The following is a 19,750-nucleotide window of genomic DNA, read 5'->3' on the forward strand; positions in this document are numbered from 1 at the left end:
TAACAGTTGCTGTATGAGAGTTGGCCCCTGAATCAATAGAGGGAAGCACAGTGAGTTAACAGTTAAGAAAGCATTAGGTATGATTGGAGAGATGTCTGAAATGTTTGATCTTTAATGTCTTGTTTTCATCATCTATACTTTTGTCATTGTGGGTGACGGGAAGGGGATCTACATTTGTCCTTTACGTTCCCTAAAATGGGTGGCTAGTGTATTAGCAAAGTAGAAAGAATGCGAGCACAACAAAAGGAGGAACAGAACAACAAAACATTTAGGAAGTACTAGGCTGAAAAGAAACTGTAGAATTTCATGAAAAAGTGTCCTCTATTTCATAAAAAAGGAAGAAAAGTCCTTTGTCCACAAAGGAATTATGATGAATATTGAAGGAGACGCTTTAGTTGAATGAATAATGTTCTATTTATTTGCATATACCTTTTTCTTCAGCATGTGAAAAATGAGCTCAAACTTCGCTCCACAACAGGTTGAAAACTAATGAGACAGACTATTAAGTCTTCTTAGAGGATCTGAACGGCAAATGTAGAAATGTCCCCACAACGTGAACAGCAAAGTGAAAAATAAGCAAGTGCAACGCAACTCGTTAAGGTGTCCCCTTAAGAAGGGCCGAGCTTATAGATTGCTTTTTTGTGGTGCTAGTGTCACATATTCACACGACAGACAATTTTCTATTACTTAATACTCATATTAAGTAGAAGTTGCATTTAAGTAAATTAAGTTGCAGTGTGAATATAGTCAATACAATCCAACGCAGGTAGTCAACAACACAGCAGCGTTGAAATATATACTGGTGCAAAACACTCAAGCTACACAGTCAATTGGCTGCTTAACCCACTTCATTATGGTGCAAACATGAAACACATACCGTTGAAACATACCGTATGTACTTTTATGGTGCAAGAAGGGCAGATTTTATCCCTTTGACAACCATGGTGCATTTTGAGTACTGCCTTCTGTCATTGGTTAAGGCTGTGCCAAAGGCTCTCGTTTTTGCGAACGGACAACTGCTCTTCCGTATCTGGCAGAAGCTATGCAAGTCTCAGGGAGAGATATGCTTAGCGTACACTCGCACACACACACATACATACTGTACACACAACACACAAACACATAGGGTTAGTCCCTGAAACAGGGTGATAAGCGTAGCGAACAGGCCGAAAATAGACGATCTGCAAGCTCACAACTTATAGATCTTCTATTTTCTGTGCGCTAGAATGGTGCGCAACCAAGTATAACTTCCGTCCGTCCGTCCTTTACTTCCTGGGCATGCATTAGGTCAGGGAAGCCTGTAGGCCCACGACCATAACTGATGGTAAGCCCATTTTGAGTGAAGTTCTGAGCTATTGCTGGCTTCTCCTGCACCCAGCAAACAACACAACATGTGACCATACCTCACCCTCTGAACACACACACACACTCACAAAACCCAACATTTCCCTCACCCCTTTGTGATTCGGGAACAATCTTCATATGGTGCTACTGAGTAAAGCTGTGTACAGGATGGTTTTGTATAAATGACCCTGTGCATGACTTGAAAGTTAGCTTTAATTCAGCATGGACTTGTTCGTTTACACTGACTGCACCAAATTGTGCCGCTGCTCTTCGCGTGAAATACACTACTCAGTAGTACTCACCTACAGCAAAATTGTTGTTGTTAATTTAACTCTAAAATGTAGAAATGGGCCCATACGGGTAAATTCTGTATGACCACCAGGTGAAATGTAGAGCTTTTGAGGACATCTCAGGTGGATGGTACAGTGCCACCTCAGAGATGCAGGTCAACAGTAGGTTGGAGGGCAGCAGGGGTATTTTTGTACACTCAGTGTAAGCTGTGAATGTCTGGGAGGTGAGTTTGCATACTCAGCTCTCTCTGTTATTCTGTATGAGATCGGATGTGGGTTTGTATTGTACACTGAGCATGATGTCACCATGTTGTAGTGTAGAGATCAGAAGAAGAAAGCCCGGGAGGAAAAGAAAAAAAATCTCCCCTGTTCACACCCCATTTATTATTATGAATTACTTTCATTTATTTGTTTGTATATTTATTTATGTATTTATTCATTTAGATAAATGAACACATTCAAAAGCATATGTGGATCATGGGGAGGGGGGACAAAATGCTACCATAGAAATTTTCAAATATGATTGCAGGTCAGACAAGACAATAATGTCCTTACAAATTATGTAAACAGTGAAGTCAGGGGTTTTAAAGAGTCACAGTTTCATTCGTCCCTCTTTTGTCGCTCTGTTGAAAGAGCAAGGGATTTTGAGAAATGTCATAGGTTCGAAAAAACAACAACAACTAAATACTAAACCAAACACCCCAACAACCTCTTATATCCCTGACCTCTTCCTTTATGCTTTGACCCCTCCCACTCAGAGCTACAGTACCAGCTAATCAGAGAGGTTTGACACAGAAGAAAATTCATTGCAATTAACACATTTCAATCATTCATTCATCAATTCAATAACATGTGGGTTACCGACAGCCATTCTTTGGTTTGCTGTGAAGAGGAGAGGTTGGGGGGCATGCAGGCACATACACAATAAATGAATAGCACACACTCACACTTAACCACATGAACCCTAGCGTTCCTATTCTGGGCATGCAATAACAGGCGAACATTCTGTGAAAATAGGCTAGCTATCATTCACCTTAGCAGATCTACAAGCTGGCAGCGCATTGCGAGTTTATAGATCTGCTTATTTCAATAACAAGATTTGGTGGGAAGGGGAAAAAGGAAGGGGACCAAGTTTAGACCCCTGGAGGACCCTGGTCAACAAAGTACTGTATATAGGGTTCAATTGGTTAAGTATTGTCACTGCAAAAGTAAAGAATGCAAAGATGTACAGCTACTGTACCTGCTCCTTTCTTGGGGTGCGTTTAGTTACATTCTGGCATCTTTTGAACTTGTAAACAGTTTTCTGTATGTTTTTATTCCATTTGTAACTGTTAACAGGCCCATTTTTCTTCTTAGCATGACATTGTACGTCCACTGTGGGTGGACTTTAACTTCTTGTGCTCTGTGGATCTGACATTTATACATGTACATGTACTGTATCAGCAGCAGGGGATTTAGTTTTCTCTCCGCCTTTGGATAACGTGCCACGGTCAGGGTCTACAAAACATGAGGGCTGAGGTTTGTCGTGCGTGTGTGCGTGTGCACACGAGCACAGTATTCAATATTGCTTCATATGGACCATATTTCTATTTTAGCCAAAGTCCAGAGCAATGGAACTATTGTGCCTCATCGCTAATTATGAAAAAAATTAACTCTCATAGAATTGAAGACCAGACACTAGTCCGTTTCTGGTCTCACTCAGACCAGTTTCTCGGATCCGAGTCCAGGTATAAGTGAAATCCTTGAACTGAATTCCCTTAAGTTCTGGGAGCATTCGCTTTCCACCTGGATTGGTGTTCTGGGACAATCCCATTATGCTCCAAACTGCTTGGCAAGTTCAATCAATCACTGAAAAGTATTTCTAAGTGTAATTTCATGACAATTTGATCCAGGTCTGGATACTATAAGCACAGGGCAGGGTCACAGCAGGTGGATGTATCTAACTGTATGGAAAAGAGAAGCTAGTTTTAATTTTTGTAGCGGTCCTGCGTTTTATACTGTGTTTGCTGTCCCATGTTCTTCAGCTTGAGAAAAGTAGCTTTAGAGATTTTGATGTGCAAAAACAAATGACTTTCTTTTTCTTCTCGTGGTTGGCATTTTGATTGTAAATAGCTTTTAACTGGTAACCTTCCTCTGTTGGGTCTATGTTTGATGGCTTCGCTTTAGACAGCTCTTTTTAATGTACCGATTAGTCGATGTTCTTTATTAATATCAGGAATGTAAAACGGGAGAAGAAAAACCCAAGCTTGACTGGAGACTACTGTGTTTTCGTAGGAGTCTGTGCCATTGTGTCGTTCTGATTATAAGCACACTGATAGTAGGTTTTTGGGTGGGGCAGGTTAAGTCATTGTTTTGGGATAAGGTTGCCAGACAGCCGAGGCTATATAATCTTGGTGTCTTTTATTTCTGGGAGTGTGGGGGGGGGGGGGGGGGGGTAGGACAAGGCCAAATGGAAATGGGAAATGGGTGGATCAGACCCAAGTTACAGTTTTCTCTGACATTCCTACGGAGGACAAGAGATCGTTCTTTGTCACACTGCAAAAACACACCCATCTCAACCAAGTATTTCATAGCTAATACAGCATCTTATGTTCGTGAATGTATCCAAGATCCATTTTTACTTTTCACAAGCTTTTAAAAAAAACATAACAGTTCTCTCTGATGTTTTGTTTAAAATTAAAGAACTTATCGAAGATGGTCGGTTTTTGCAGTGTGCAGCTTCAGAACTGGGCAGAGACAGTGCAACACAACCACATATCTCAAAAGGTAGGACAGTGAATATTCCAAAGCAACCATATCTGAGGCCAGTCCGACATTTCTTTTTTGTTTTTTAAGTTCTCACTTGGTAACATCAAATCAGAAAGGAAATTGTCCGGCTAACTTCTGATAATTCTGTATTTAACCCATTTTTATGTCCGGTCCACTCAAAGCCTCTTTACTCTACTTTCATACACAGCAGGTCATAAAAGTATAAAATACTATCATTCTCAAACCAGAAGTCTTTGGAGGCTTACTGGTTCGGATTGGATAACGTCGGTCTTCGACGACAGTAAAGGTTTACGACCAATCACAACCGTGGGAAATTAAGAGGGGTCGGGTGGGGGTTGACACACACAATGTATCTGGAGTTTTGTTTGTGTATTCTGTGTCTAATAGTTCTAGGCATTCTGGGAGCAGGGAAAGAAGTCAAATCATATTTTCAAATGGCTCTCGACGGCCGACGTTAAGAAAATGTGTTATTTTTGTTACAATACCTCCTGAAGATAAAATAAATCTATTTATCTGTGAAGAGACAGAGATTTACAGTAATACAGATACTACAGAAGAAATGACAGATTTTAAACAAATGTAAAAAATACAAATACAAATGGATATAAATGAATACATGTACAGCTCAGTGGGTTTCAAACACAATGCAGAAATGTATGAGTCAGTATTGAGTTCAATTTTATATCTTTGCCATTTTATTACATTGTACTGTTGTGACTGCAATGACGAAAAAAATATATATAAAGGAATATAAATTAAATTCATTTTTCAAACGTGTGTTGCTCCGTCTTTGCCATCCTGTCTCTTACACGCACGCATGCGCACACACAAAGCAACAATCAATCATTGGTATTTTTTGTTTAGAACTTTAATCATTAAGAAAAAACAAACAGAAAGACTTGTACGGTAAATCAAGCCGGTCAGATTCACAGTCATGGCAGAGACAAAACATTTCAGAACAGAAACCTCCTTCAGTAACCTAGTAGATTTGCATAGTACGTAAGGTCGACGCTGCGGTTGCTACCGGCGGCCACACAGCAGCTAGAGGCGCAGAGACGTGAGGCCACACACAGACCACCACATACACACAAAATGTAATATACATCAACTTCCCTTCAGAGCTTTGATGGCCCTTAAAGTGCTGAGCGCCAGTTTTAGAGAGGTTCAGGACCCCTGAACCTCAGTATAAACCCCATCGGACCTGACACGCTGCAGGATTGAAAGTCTAAAAATACAAGCAGGCTGGTTTTTCCCCTCTCTGTAAAATTTTACTTTTAGGAGGCGATTTCAAAAGGTGGTAACATGAGGGGTGAGACATCTTACATGAAGTACAAAGAGATGTGCTTTATCCACTTAAACCCTACATCACTGATCGGAGTCCCCCAAGTCCACTCCTTTTTACACCCACTCCAAATCTCTTCTCTGAAAATAGCCGATCTACAAGCACACAACGCGTGACAACATGCATGGCACGTTGTGAGGTGCAGTTCTGATATTTTTGGCAAATGTTCGCTCCGGCATTGGGACGCTAGGATTCAAGTGGTTAACATGGAGTGCGTTGAGTGTACATAATGTACCAGAACAATCATCTATTATTCATATAGAATGCTCCAAGTGTGTCAATTCTCCCAAATCAAAGCAAAAACAAGCTTCTTTGCTGTTCACTGATCTTTGATGCAAGCTGTAGAGACTGCATGGAGGCTGAGCTGAAAACATCTAGGTGCCTCTTAGCAACGATACAAGAGGGACAGCAGTAGTTCAAGAGTGAATACAATACACAGGGCCTGTAATCGAAGGATCAAAGGTTTAAAGGTTCAATGCCCACAGCCAACCGTGCCTGTCGACAGTCTGAATCCTTTAGCAAGACCTTTCTTAAACATGAAACCCGCTCATGTAAGCTGCTCTGAATAAGCCAGGGAACTAACTGGCCAAATATAAATGCTAAACATATTCTTTGGCAGAAATAAATGGAAGAGTCCACACGTCCAGATTTAATGGAAGAGTGGACTCATTCTTGCAGAGCAACTTTTGGAATAGAAATTTGTAGATATTTCACTTTGTGAAACGTTTTCAGTACATAGTGATCAATTAATCACGAACATCCGATGTCTCTGTAGTCACAAGTTAGTTAATTAATGTGAAGACACACAAGAATACTTTCTAGAACCTCCCAGGCCACTGAAGAGGCCAGTGCTAGAACTGTAAAGCACTGGTAATAAACCATAATACAGCCAGCCACCACCATAAAATAGTGGCGTCAAAAGAGGATGCTTGATTTGGTTCAAAGTCTGCCTACGGTAGTTTTATAACAGATAAAACAACTTGGGCAATATCAGATTATAGTATATGATATCATATTAGAGTTTTTTTAACCCATTTAAAATTTGACATGGTTGGGGAACTTGGGATGTATTCACTCACTGCACACCAGTGTGTACACTATGTGACAGTCTGTCAGCGCTCAAACCAATTTTACTGGCACAATGAATGGAACGATGCAATGAGATCTCCAAAGTGAAAGACCGCTGTCACAAAGTTACTCCCATATGTAGTGCCCCAGGAAACAAATACAGAATACTCACGTTGACTGATACAATATGTAAAGATTGTGCATACTGCTAAATGTGTCTTCTAAAAACCCATACAGTAGAATGTCAGTGAGGTATGACTGATCTCAAGTTAGCTATTAACTCCCCCTGCTGATGAAAAACAGTAACTCAATAAATAAAACAAAAATAACATGCTATACAATCACAAGTCAGTAGATCAAACTATTTAAAATGTTAACAATCGTCATAACATCCTGAAATAAAAAACAGCAGTTATGACAGTAACTTCAAGGGGACGGTCTCACATTGATATAATACAACATTCTTGCCGGTTCAGTTCAATAACAATGGTTCCCTCCGCCCAGTAACAAAAAATATTTCCCCATGACACAAGTGAATTTTCTGGATAGAAGCTTCACCTGCTTGTTTTCACACATTCAAGTAGTCCCTAGTAAGGGGGATACTGTATGTATATTAACATACAGTATAATAATAATAATACATTATTATTTGGTATTATAATTGGTATTATAGTGCATTGCCAGTGCTGTTGTGCCAGATAATATTAAGTCCATGACTGAAGGGGGAATCTGACATAGGTCAGCAGGATGAAGGCCCATTTATACTCAACATTAAGTGCATGTACAGATATGGACGGAGACTTCTGTATGTTTTCCACGTTCATTTCGTCCCTCTTTCTGCACATTTTCTGAAAGCTTATGGATATGGACGAAACGCAGCAGTACCTCCAGAAATCGTGATTGTAGAAAGACAAGGCAAAGAGTTTTAAAAGTTGGTGAGAATTTTCATACTGTATGATACCGGCATACCGCTTAAAATGAGCACAGGGACAAACGGTTATTACAGAACAGCTCTTTCTTATAACAAGTACATTATTACGACCTCCTCGACCTTCACCATGTTTGTTGTCAGAAAACATTTTACTCTGACCTGCCCTCTAGTGGATGTACTGCATGAAGGTCAGTGCTTTTACTCATAATTTGGGGTCTCTGATGTGCCTACTAAGAAAATCAACTGCAAAATATATAAGAAACTAGTCATTTTGATTGGCCTCCTGGTCATATGTCACATAGGGGCTTATTTTGATACACCCCCCTCAATATCTCCATTCATCCGGGTGGAGAAGTATATTTTCTTTATCCGACATTTTATTTTCTCGCCTCCTCTGTAAAACCAGGAAATACCCTCCCGTGAGAGTTGAAATGTGGTTGATATTCTGTGTATGCTAAAATATATATAAATATATATATTGCAGCAAACCATTTAGTTACACCAACATTGTTCTTGTGAAGCAGTCTGTTGGTGCTTATTGGTGAAGATTATCAAGGTCGCTACTCGTCATTGAGATGCCCCAACAATTTGCCTCACAAGCAAATGGCAATTCATTCTTAAATACTAGACCTCTATGAACAAAACGGGTTCACAATAACAGTTAGAGGTGCGGACTGCAGTTATACAGGCAAACAACGTGGTTAATCCACAGATTACAGATTATTATCAGAATTTACATTCTGATAAACAGTGGCTGGGTCCAGGTGGGTGAAATAATATATAATTAATACATTTGGTTGTCTCATCTTCCCATTATGTGATATCCCCAACCAAGCAGAATACAATGGCACTGTCCCTTTAAAAGGTCGCTGTAATACACTGCAATAACGTCTTATCATGGTACGGCCTCTCTAGCCCGTGCTTAGAAGGCAGGTGAACTTTCACTATATGGTTTCAAAATCACTAACCCGAGACACGACCAGTTCCGGAAAGGGACGTGGGAGAGGAGGAACGGCAAACTCCCTCAGCAGCTATAAACCAACACAGATTGCCTTGAATTTCACTCAAAAATAACCCAAAAACAGGCTATAGAGGGATGTGGAGAATGCTTCACCTGAGTGGTGTTTTCAGCAAACAACTTTTAAAACATGTTTTAAAGGGCCTTAAACAACATTATTACATTTTTTTAAAGTAGTAAAAAAGCATCGATGCTAATGTAAAGGACGGATACAAGTATGTGAGCAGCGATGGTTACATCGTTTGAATCTGGCGTGTTCATTTTCATACGTAAAGGGAGTATAAATGGGCCTTACAGTTTAAAGCAACTGGTCTTTAAACATGCTTGTGAATACAGACATACATACATACATTACTCACACACACACACACACACACACACACACACACACACACTGGAGATACTCCTCAACACAAGTTGTGCTGACAGTCTATTCAGTAACCAAAATAAGTGCAAGAGATTTACAGCATAGGGAAGCTTGGTGGAAGACGTCTGATTGGATACAGCCGTGCGCTGGGGTGGAGTCTATTCCAGCAGGGGGTCATCGTCTTCCTCATCCAGCTGGAGTCTCTGGAAGGGCCTGGAGGCTGAGGGACGGCGGCTTTTCAGCAGCCTGAAAAGGCCTGAAACAACAACGTTTCCAGGTTAATTTGTTCTGAGACAAACACTTCCTGTACACTTCCTGTCTCACAACATCGTCCTGTTCTAACCCCTCTTGTTTTGTCATAAAGTCACAAAACACCCTGATAAGTACAGTTGATTAAAGCTGGCATGTTTGTATCCCGTCTGAAGACTTCTTCCTGTGTTTCCCTACACTATGTCCCTCTCAGGTTTCCTACTGTAAAAAGAGTATGGGTCACTTCTTTAGTTTTGTCGAGCATGACAATTCACTAATTAGAATCCATTCATACACAAGAATGCTCACATCCTCATATTAACTTTTATTTTTTTTACGCTAGGACCTACCAGTGAGTGTGGTGAGGACCAGCAGGACTCCCACCACCAGGCCCACCACCATGGCAGCATTGACGCAGTGCTCCCCAGTCAGCATACACCTTGCCTGGTCTAGGGTCCCGTTGTTGGGTCCCGGAGGCACAGAGAGCAGACGGCACATCAGCGGGTAAATGTCCACACTCTGCAACACGGGCATGCGATAACCCGGACGGAAGCTGGGCCCGGTGGCCGCCAGGAAGGGATGCATGCTGGGTAAGGAGTTGTCATAGCCATGATCGCCCACTGAGGGGGGAGAGAGAGAGAGAGAGAGAGAGAGGTTTGCATTTCCGTATGTGTGAAATATGTGTAATTTTGTGTAACTGCCCATTGTACCCAATATGATCAGAACATTTATGGACCAAACATCAATTTACAATTTAGGCATTTAGCACTTATCCAGAGCGACTTACAAGTGTGAGATCGGAATAAGCAGAGTAAGCATGAACTTTAAAGTAAATAATCACATAAATACAGCACAGAGACAGTGTGGTGCCTCAAAGAAACTAGGATACCAGATAAACGATGAACCTAGCATCTGTCTAGACAACATGCCATCTGAACATTCTGTACATTTCAAACTATGTCATCAATATTCAATGCCTTGATATTGGCGGGGTTTTTTTAAGTTCCATAATAACACACTAGAGTGACTCCTTCAGCATACTGTATGTATTTAGAAAACACTAAACATTGTGTATTTGACGACGGCCTTACAAGCACAATAACGGCAACTTTCTTTTTCCTGCAACATATGACTTACGCCTTGGCAGCGTGCTCCCTTTCTGCACGATGGTCCAGCCCTCGTCAGCGACCAAGATGATTGGCTGGATGTGCTGGTTGTTCCTATAATGCAGCCTATCAGGGATGGCCTTTTTCAGGTAAGCCGTCATGTGGGGGTGGCACTTTTTGAGCAGACCGAAGACTGTCTCTGGATCTGAGAAAGAGGCATGCAAGCACGCACACACACAGGCACGCATACACACACTTCAGTGAACCATGCCCCATATGTAGAAACATTTGATCTGCACCTGCTCTATTCTACTCACATCTATTTATGTGGGCAACTGTACCATGACTGATATATATACAGAACTGCGGCTCTATTGTCATATGATTAAAGTAAAATAGAGAAGTTGTGTAGACTATAACTGCGATAGTAGTTTCACACTCTTCATGACTTTCAAGTTCATGTCCTGGTTGTACAGAAAAGGCACCGATGCAGTGTAAATCCATTAATGATAAAAAGTAGGGGGTAGTAAAAGGTTTTAGTGCCGTTTGAGAGACGTTTTAATGGTAAGATAAAATACTTTGTGAATACAGCCCCAGGGGTCTCCTATTTGAAATGCATGAGAGTTGTAGGCCCAAAACAACCTGACATCCTGATTGTACACTCGAGAGTTCCATTTTATTCTGTCCTCTGCTCTCTGCTGGTATATGGGCACCTTTGAGTGGGATGAGGGCAGCGACAGGTGTGATGTCCACCAGGGAGTAGTTGTCTGGGTGCAGGCAGTCGTCCAGCCTGATGAGGCGGTCGGCAGAGCACTGGGCCATGCCGTGGTCACTGGTGACCAGGACGTTGACGTGTCCCCACAGGCCAGCCTGCTTCAGCTCTGACATCAGCAGTCCTATGTGGTCATCTACCTACACACACACACACACACACACACACAATTGTGATCAACTTGATTAGCAAAGGAACCTTTCAAATATATTTCCTCCAAGCTCAATTTGTTTTACAAAGGGGCCCTAGGATCAGGGTTCCCACACATTTTTTACAATAAATTTTATAAACTTTTCCAAAGTATTTTACCCCATTTCCAGGCCTATAGCAATGGTGCAATAATGAGGCTCTTAAACATGTGTGCCATCAATGCAGACTCGAGCAAAGGTGTCGCATGAAGAGATCTACGAGCTACAAGCTAACAAAGAGATCTACAAGCTAACAAAGTATCACAGTGCAACGTGTTGTTAGCTAACTTAGCTTGTAGATCTATTATCTTTGTCACGTGACGTCCTGTATACATTAGGCCTCACACATTTCACGTAATGCTATGTTTTGGCACATGTTTTATATCCAAACATTTTCCAGGCCTGAAAACAACCCTGTAGGATGGACAGACGGAGCCCCCCACAAAAATAAAGGCAGTTGAACCAATAGAGGGACACACAGAAACACATTTGTCATATAGCGTAGACATGTACAGTGTGTATGGTGTACGGTACCTCTTTCAGTGCCTTGGCCATGGCAGTGGTGTTGTCAGGGCCATATATATGACCAGAGCGGTCAGGCTCCTCATAGTACAGGGCTGAAAACATCACTCCTTTCTCCTAATGGGATGTCAGGGACAATAAATGAATCAATATGGACATAGGTTGCAATGGGTTGCCTAGCAATGCCAGTGGGCCTAGCATCTGTCACCAGTTGGAATCAAGGAAACTGTAAATGTTGACTCTGGCTCACTTTTCTGTGTTCATACACAAATTCATTTCCGCCCCAACTAGTTCCTCAAGTAGTGCAAAGACGTAATTAGTAGGTAAACAGTACAGTGTAGTCGGCTCAGCTACGAGTCACGTATGGGAACAAGGAGTTTCCTTACCTTTTCGTCCCCTTTCATCCACTTGGTCACGTTCCCTATCCGTTCCCTGAAGGTCATGTCAGAGTTGTACTGCAGGAAGTGCGTGGCCGTGCGGTTTCTGATGACCACGTCGGAGCCGGGCCACATCATGGCTGCCGTCTTGTAGCCGGAGTCCAGCGCGGTGATCCAGAGGGGCTGGGCCTCGTTCCACCAGAATGGGTCTTTGTCGTCGGATATGCTAAAATTCTTGTGGTTGATCGGGTCGTACATACGGCTGGCCAGGATGCCATGAGACTCTGCATACAGTCCTGTCACCTGGATATAACAATTAGGCAGTCAGGAAAACAAAAGGAAACCGTTTTTAATACTGAGGTTTTACACCAAAGCCATGTGATAGAATTTACTATTTCAAACTGAAACCAAGAACAAGTGGCTACCTAGCTTCATATATTGCGGGCCCAGTTTACTGTAGCTAGCTAGCTGGTTAAGAGTTACAGCTAGAGAGAGTGGGAGCCCCGTACAGTACATTCAGCTGGTTGACTTTATCTTTGAAATAAGCATTTTTCATGATTTTCAATGACTTGCGCACCTGTCGCCAACCCTTGAGGTGTGCATTGGCCTCCTTCACAAAAATGATTTTTAATGAAAAATTTACTGGAATAAAAAATGAATGCAGGATCAAATGAGGTCAATACAAAGAGCTGAGAGGTGGGGTGGTGGCCTTAATGTTGAGCAGGGTCAGCTGGTGGCTGAGAGGCAAGTATGCTATTCTGACTGTCAAATTATGCAAATCACGCCCGGCCTAACTGACAAAATCCATGTCACCTCAGGGCAGGCTCTTTGCTGCCATTCGGCTGTGATCCGGCGGTCTAGTGTCAGTAAATAAAGACATGTGATACCTGGAAGTATAATACGCTGTTGAATTGCGTAGCTGAGGAGGCATAAAGAAAAAGAACAATATTGAAACATGACACAACCATACTCTGGACCACAGCTGTCGTATATAAAAGTCATATCTCCCCACCCGCCCCTGATTGTTACCAGGCTGTAGTGGTTGGGAAAGGTCTTGGTGACAAAGACGTTGGTTAGATGGTCCACCAGGACCCCCTGGCTGTAGAGTAGCTTCAGGTTGGGCATGGGGAACCTCTGCAGGTAGTCGGCACGGAAACCGTCAAATGACACCAGCAGCAGGGGCGGAGGGCCCTCGCTGTGATTGGCTGGCTCAGTGCCTGTGTCTGGCCTCACTCCAGTCAGTGAGCTGAGGCCACAAACGAAGCCCAACAGCATGCTGGGTAACATTCTTAAGGAGTAACATAAGGGTCACATAAACACAAAGAGAGAGAAAGACAGAGACATAGTTCATTTTGAGTAAGTTGTTAAGCACATGATAGCCGACAGAAAAGGAAGAAAGCATAGTTATCTTATTTATTTCAAAATAACTCATCCATAAAGCAACAACTAGCGCTACAGCACTCATGAAACAGGTGAAAGGGAAGAGATTTTTTTTAGTCATTTTTCCAGGAAATGACTCAAAGCCAGCCACACACTTTCAGTTCGACACCGTTAACCACAAAAGAACCCCACCTAGTGAATATAATTACAGGCAAAATCACCAACCAGTATCAGCTCTCATCTAAAACAAAATTCAAATGATGGCAGCCTGTGATGAGTTTTACTGTAAAATAGATTGTACACAGGGCGAGGCTGTACGTCAGTCTGTCAAGGATGGATCTGGCGTTGTTGTGGGTTTTATAGTTACTGTAACCATCAGTATATAATCATTTTCTCATGGCATCTGTGCAATATCACAAAACAGAGTTATGGCTTGGAAAGCAATAACACAATTCATGTAGTCCAGTTTACTGTACTTCAATAACATCATGGTTCATTTTAAATAGTGTGGAGAATATCTCTCTGTTCTCCGACTCTTGTTTTAGTTGCCAAACCTGCAGTGCATTCTTGTCTGAATGTTACCATTCAAGCAGGTTCCTGTATGTACTTAAAATTCTTGAATGTAGAATGAATGATAGCTGGCTCTGATGTTTGTTTTCCCATTACAGCAAGACCTTTTCAAAGCAGTGTCTGTGTAACTCCTTGACTTGACACAATACGCCCCATGGACTCACAAATCTAGGGTCATATACGAAAAATGTAGGCCTGTAGGCCAGCACACTAAAGCACACAATGTAATTGTCCAGAGTCTCCATGCAGACAGTAACGTGGCCTTAATAGGAGCACCACACACACACACACATCATGCCCCATTCCCTCCTGCTCTTCCTGCCCCTGAAATGCAATTTTCCAATTTGCTTCTTGATTTGAAGAAGCTCTGTGGTAAGAAGAGCTGACTGCGATCTCAAAGGAGCCTGTAGAACTGGAGTTAATGTGATTGAATTAAGTTAGGTCTATAATTGAAAGAAACATTTGGCAAGCAAGGCAAGTAAACAAACATTCATTAAGTCATTCAGGTTCTGTCACATACACAAACACCACTCATAATCTCCTTTTCACACACACACACACACACACACACAGAAAGTGCACTTCATATGCAAAGTACATCACACACACACACACACACACACACACACACACACACACACACACACACACACACACACACACACACACACACACACACACACACACACACACACACACACACACACACACACACACACACACACACACACACACACACACACACACAACCAGGAAGTTCATCATTTTGCAACAAATAAATGCCAAACAATGAAAGATGCCACCAGATCAACAACACAAACATAGCCATAATATTCAGCACAGTGTGATGTTTGTGTGTAATATTTGATATGGGAGCAGCAGCAGGTAAACAGTATTATATTACCTGGCAGAAATCAGTGGCTGTAACCTTATATACCAGACTGGCTAGCATTAGCAGGCTAATGTCACACATAACAACGTTGATATTTTTTCAAGCAACAGCTAAACAGCAGATCCATATTACCTGCAGGCTTTTCTGTCCACAGCCGTTACAACAGCTCGTTCCCTCCTTCAGGTAGAAAACGTTCAGTAACTTTCTCCAGTCAGTCTAGTTTGTCAACAGCCACTGCATTCTGCCTGCACTTCCTCAAAATAGACCCACGCCCGCGTCATGTTTTGTTTAAGCCGAGCGACAGCTCCACCAGCCAATCAGCATGCGACAGGTTCATGGCAAGCCCCAAGAACCGCGGTAGAACCGCAGTGAAGCTGCCGTCGCCTGGTGGTCAAATCTGAGATTGCAAAACTTAAGCATTTAAAAATATGTGTGTGTGTGTGTGTGTGTGTGTGTGTGTGTGTGTGTGTGTGTGTGTGTGTGTGTGTGTGTGTGTGTTAATCAATTGATTGATTGATTGAATACTTTAGTAACAGTTTGCACAAAGTGCATTGGTACAATAAAATGGTGCTAAAATGATAACACAAAAACCTGAGGGCTTGTTTCCACTGTGGTCCTATCTATCTCCTATGTATTCGATTCATCAAGACATTTAAAGACATACAATAACATACTTGTAAGAGATCATCAACACTAGGAGCGATACAAGTATATGTACAGAAAACATGGGGGGGGGGTCATTTATTGTGGCAAGGTTAGAAGAGTGGATACCAGGTGGGGCGCCGGCGCTACACCTGTGGTATTCCTAAACGTAACCTCAGTAAACTTAGCCTGGTAAACCCCCCTCCCTCCAGAAATCTCATTTGCATTTGCTGTGAAACAAAATGTGTGTCGCAAGCTTCTTCCATTTGACGGCGTGAGGTTACAGTAAACTATGCCCAATCTGGGAACCCATCGTCAAAGAAAGGGGAAAGGGGAAAAACAGCGCCCTCACTGTCCACCAAGCCAAGATTTCTGGCTTGCTGTTTTAGAAAACACGTTTTTAAATGAAAAGAAATTCACTCTCTGTGGGCAACACAGAGGATGTACAGTATGTATAGACAGGTTTCTTGTTTACAAACATTACTGGGTGTGTGCGCATTCAGGGTGCACTAAAAACATGCACAGCTGAGATTAATAAACTGATTAGTCAGCTAGAGCCTTGAGCTGCAGTGTGTGACGGTGATCACATTACCTCAAGTGTCTCAAACTAGATAAGATAAGACATAAGACCTTTATTGCTAGTATGTAAAGAGTGCTGCGTTCATCCCTAGCTGTGCAGAAACCTGTTTATTAATTGCAATGGTACAGTACAGTATAATATACTGTACTCGAACATGCATGCACAATGCACATGCAACAGCCACCCATGTGAATGGCAACGAAGTGCAGCACAGCATGTAAGTTACATTTCTTTGACATAAGTCTTTCAGAGGTCTTTTAACTCCAGTTTGTTGCTTTCCATATTCTCTCTCTCTCTCTCTCTCTCTCTCTCTCTCTCTCTCTCTCTCTCTCTCTCTCTCTCTCTCTCTCTCTCTCTAATAATAATCTAGTAATATAATATAAAACACCTTGCTATCTACTTAGATAACACCCTCTGCAAATTAATTCATATTAATATACAGTATAATAGTTTTGTTTTAAATGTTCTTGCCTTGACAACCATGCAGTCTTATGCAAAGGTTAAAATGTAGATTAGCATGTTATTTAGACAGATGCCAGGTTCATTTGTTGACCTGGCATCCTAATAGCATGTATAGTTTCAATGTACATATTATTTATTTTTTGATATTATTATAATGTTTAGACTAATGAGAGGTTATTGGTTATTGGGGGGGGGGGCACTGGCTGACTGTATAGTATAGGCCATTGCTGTAGACTGTAAGTAGCCTATAACTAACTGCCAGTGCCATAATGGATTATTTTGTGTTATTTCACTCACACACTCACAGCTCACACACACACAGACACACACACACACACACACACACACACACACACACACACACACACACACACACACACACAGACACACACACACACACACACACACGCACACACACACACACACACACACACACACACACACACACACACACACACACACACACACACACCCACACCCACACCCACACACACACACACACACACACACACACACACACACACACACTACAACTGTTTTCAACCTCTGCAATATCTGCTCGTCTCAGTTCCTAAATATGCCTGGTATAAAGGATTCTATGACAGGTACCATTTCCATAGTATACCAAGTTGTTAACTATACTATAATAAAGCGGTTGCACATGCTCACATATGGTGTTTTTTACTTATTTTTTTCCCCCTCATGGCAAAATCTTGCCTCACATTCCTGACAGACATGACTGACATGTTGGTGCATATGTATAGAGACTGTAATGTCTATATGCAACTCACATGCCTTCACATAGTGTGATACATACACTGTAGCTAGGCTATATAGTGTGATATGGACTTTGCAATGCTTAATACAAAATGGGTAACATTTTATTTAAAGTGCACTGCACATATTAACCCGATTAGTGTACAGTAATTTATTAGATCTAGCCTACATGACACATGATGACAGTCATTATTAAGTATTTATATATGGTTAGGTTTACATGCAGAGTACAGCTATAGTTAGGACATTTCTCTTAATAATGCTTAATGGTCAGTTAGTGGTTATACCAGAATGTAACCCTTAGGTTTTGCTTATTGTTTGTGGAATAATGAATGCAAAATGAGGAGTTATTAAGTACTTGATAATAACTCATACAGTATCACTAATACATTATTAATACTAATGCTAACAAGAAATCAATGGCCAATATGTGCATCTCATCATCATGTTAATATAATATAATCAATAATAGCCTAAATAATTAAACAGTACAACGTGGGATTAAGAATCAGAACAGAAGGTCAATTAATATAATTGAATGTTCTATCTATACTGTAGATCATGGTCCCACGATTGACTGCCACTGTGACTGAATAAGATGAACCAACTTTATGGACACTTTTCTCATCTGGGAGGGAGAAGAGACAAAGAGAGACCATAAGATACAAATCTAGGCCTGCAGCATTGATGGATTGAAAATAAGTCACAGGAAGCGTTGGGTGTTTTTCTTTAAGGAGATCCACTCTAGACACCGGCTATCATCCCTCCCCGTCCAAAGTCCCATCCTGGGGTAATAAACTGGGGTTGGCACCGCACGAGTGGGGCATCACTTTCATTCTCTGCTCTGCCTGCCTGTGGACGCTCACCACTGTCACTGTCTGTCTGTTATCATCGCCGACTTCCCCCCCACCGCCAGTGGACACGGAATGGAGTCCATCACGGAGAACGTGTACGAGACCCCTACAGATGTCACCTATGAGAACCGGAGTAGCAGCAGCTCCTCCTCCTCTGATGAGTCGGACGACGAGAAGGCCCCCGAGGCGACCTACGAAACACCTGCGGATTTAGGCCTAGTGCCCGAATACGAGAACACCCGCGTGGCCCGAAATATACCCAGCCCCCCTCTGCTCCCTGCACCCCGTCTGCCCAAAGAGAGACGTGGCAGCAATGCCTCCTCCTCCTCCTCCTCTTCCTCTAAGAGCTCCAAAGACGGAGAGACTAGGGAAGAAGAGAGGAAGGACAGATCCGACAATGAGAGCGATGAAGAGGAGAAGAGAAACGAATTGGAGGAACGGCAAGCAGAAGAGAGGGAGAGGTAGACCTGTCACAATTATTTGCTACATAATGGCCTAATCACAATTTATTTCCATTATTGGTATCGGTCATTGTCAGTCAATTCTTTGTATATTTAAGATATTTTATCTGCCCATGTGCAATTTTTGTTTAAAAGCCTACAAACCTAATAGAAATGTCATTTTTATGTTCAATGGAAAAACACAATTAAATCCTTGTATGACAATGAATAATCAAGTAAAATTTCATGATCATGTCAGCCCTAGGGAGAGGAGAGACTCTGAGTTGGAGAGGAGTACAGGAGACCTCCTGTACGACAGGGCGTCTCCGGGGGTCAACGTGGACAAGGATGAGGCTGGACGTCGGGGGTCACGCAGATCTTCTTCATCGTCATCATCGTCGTCATCATCCTCATCCTCATCTTCATCTGAAGAAAATAAGGAATCTCAAGAGAGGCCGTTAGTAGATGAGGGGCTTAAGATAGCCCTTTATGTTAAGGTAAGGGTGTGTGTGTGTGTGTGTGTGTGTGTGTGTGTGTGTGTGTGTGTGTGTGTGTGTGTGTGTGTGTGTGTGTGTGTGTGTGTGTGTGTGTGTGTGTGTGTGTGTGTGTGTGTGTGTGCGTGCGTGCGTGCGTGCGTGCGTGCGTGCGTGCGTGCGTGCGTGCGTGCGTGCGTGCGTGCGTGCGTGCATGTTTGTGTGTGCGCATGTGCGTGTGTGTGTGTGTGTGTGTGGGCGTGGGTGTTATGATATCAGAATGGAAGTTGCCCTCAGGGTCACATTTTATCTGGAATATGGACTATAAAGTAACTCA

At 42.2% G+C, this 19,750-nt stretch overlaps 1 protein-coding gene across 1 annotated transcript; it reads right to left on the reverse strand.

The window, feature by feature from the left end:
* Positions 1-4,758: 4,758 nt before the first annotated feature.
* Positions 4,759-15,433, reverse strand: enpp4 (ectonucleotide pyrophosphatase/phosphodiesterase 4). Its single transcript, XM_080423014.1, has 8 exons — positions 15,318-15,433; positions 13,373-13,631; positions 12,353-12,646; positions 11,979-12,083; positions 11,198-11,396; positions 10,516-10,689; positions 9,729-9,998; positions 4,759-9,385 (listed from the first exon to the last, which is right to left on the reverse strand). The coding sequence occupies exons 2-8, from the start codon at positions 13,628-13,630 to the stop codon at positions 9,288-9,290; spliced, it is 1,398 nt and encodes a 465-aa protein (XP_080279140.1). The 5' UTR covers position 13,631; positions 15,318-15,433; the 3' UTR covers positions 4,759-9,287.
* Between the last annotated feature and the right edge of the window lie 4,317 nt (positions 15,434-19,750).

Source organism: Gymnoscopelus braueri, assembly GCF_963280865.1.
Source record: "Gymnoscopelus braueri genome assembly, chromosome: 24".
Taxonomy (NCBI): Eukaryota; Metazoa; Chordata; class Actinopteri; order Myctophiformes; family Myctophidae; genus Gymnoscopelus; species Gymnoscopelus braueri.

Coding starts and splice junctions, on each gene's coding strand:
- enpp4 (XM_080423014.1), bottom strand. CDS start 13,630: ATGTTACCCAGCATGCTGTTGGGCTTCGTTTGTGGCCTCAGCTCACTG. Junction 11,397..11,978: donor TGGCCAAGGCACTGAAAGAG/GTACCGTACACC, acceptor GTGTGTGTGTAG/GTAGATGACCACATAGGACT. Junction 9,999..10,515: donor AGGGAGCACGCTGCCAAGGC/GTAAGTCATATG, acceptor CTCCCCCCTCAG/TGGGCGATCATGGCTATGAC.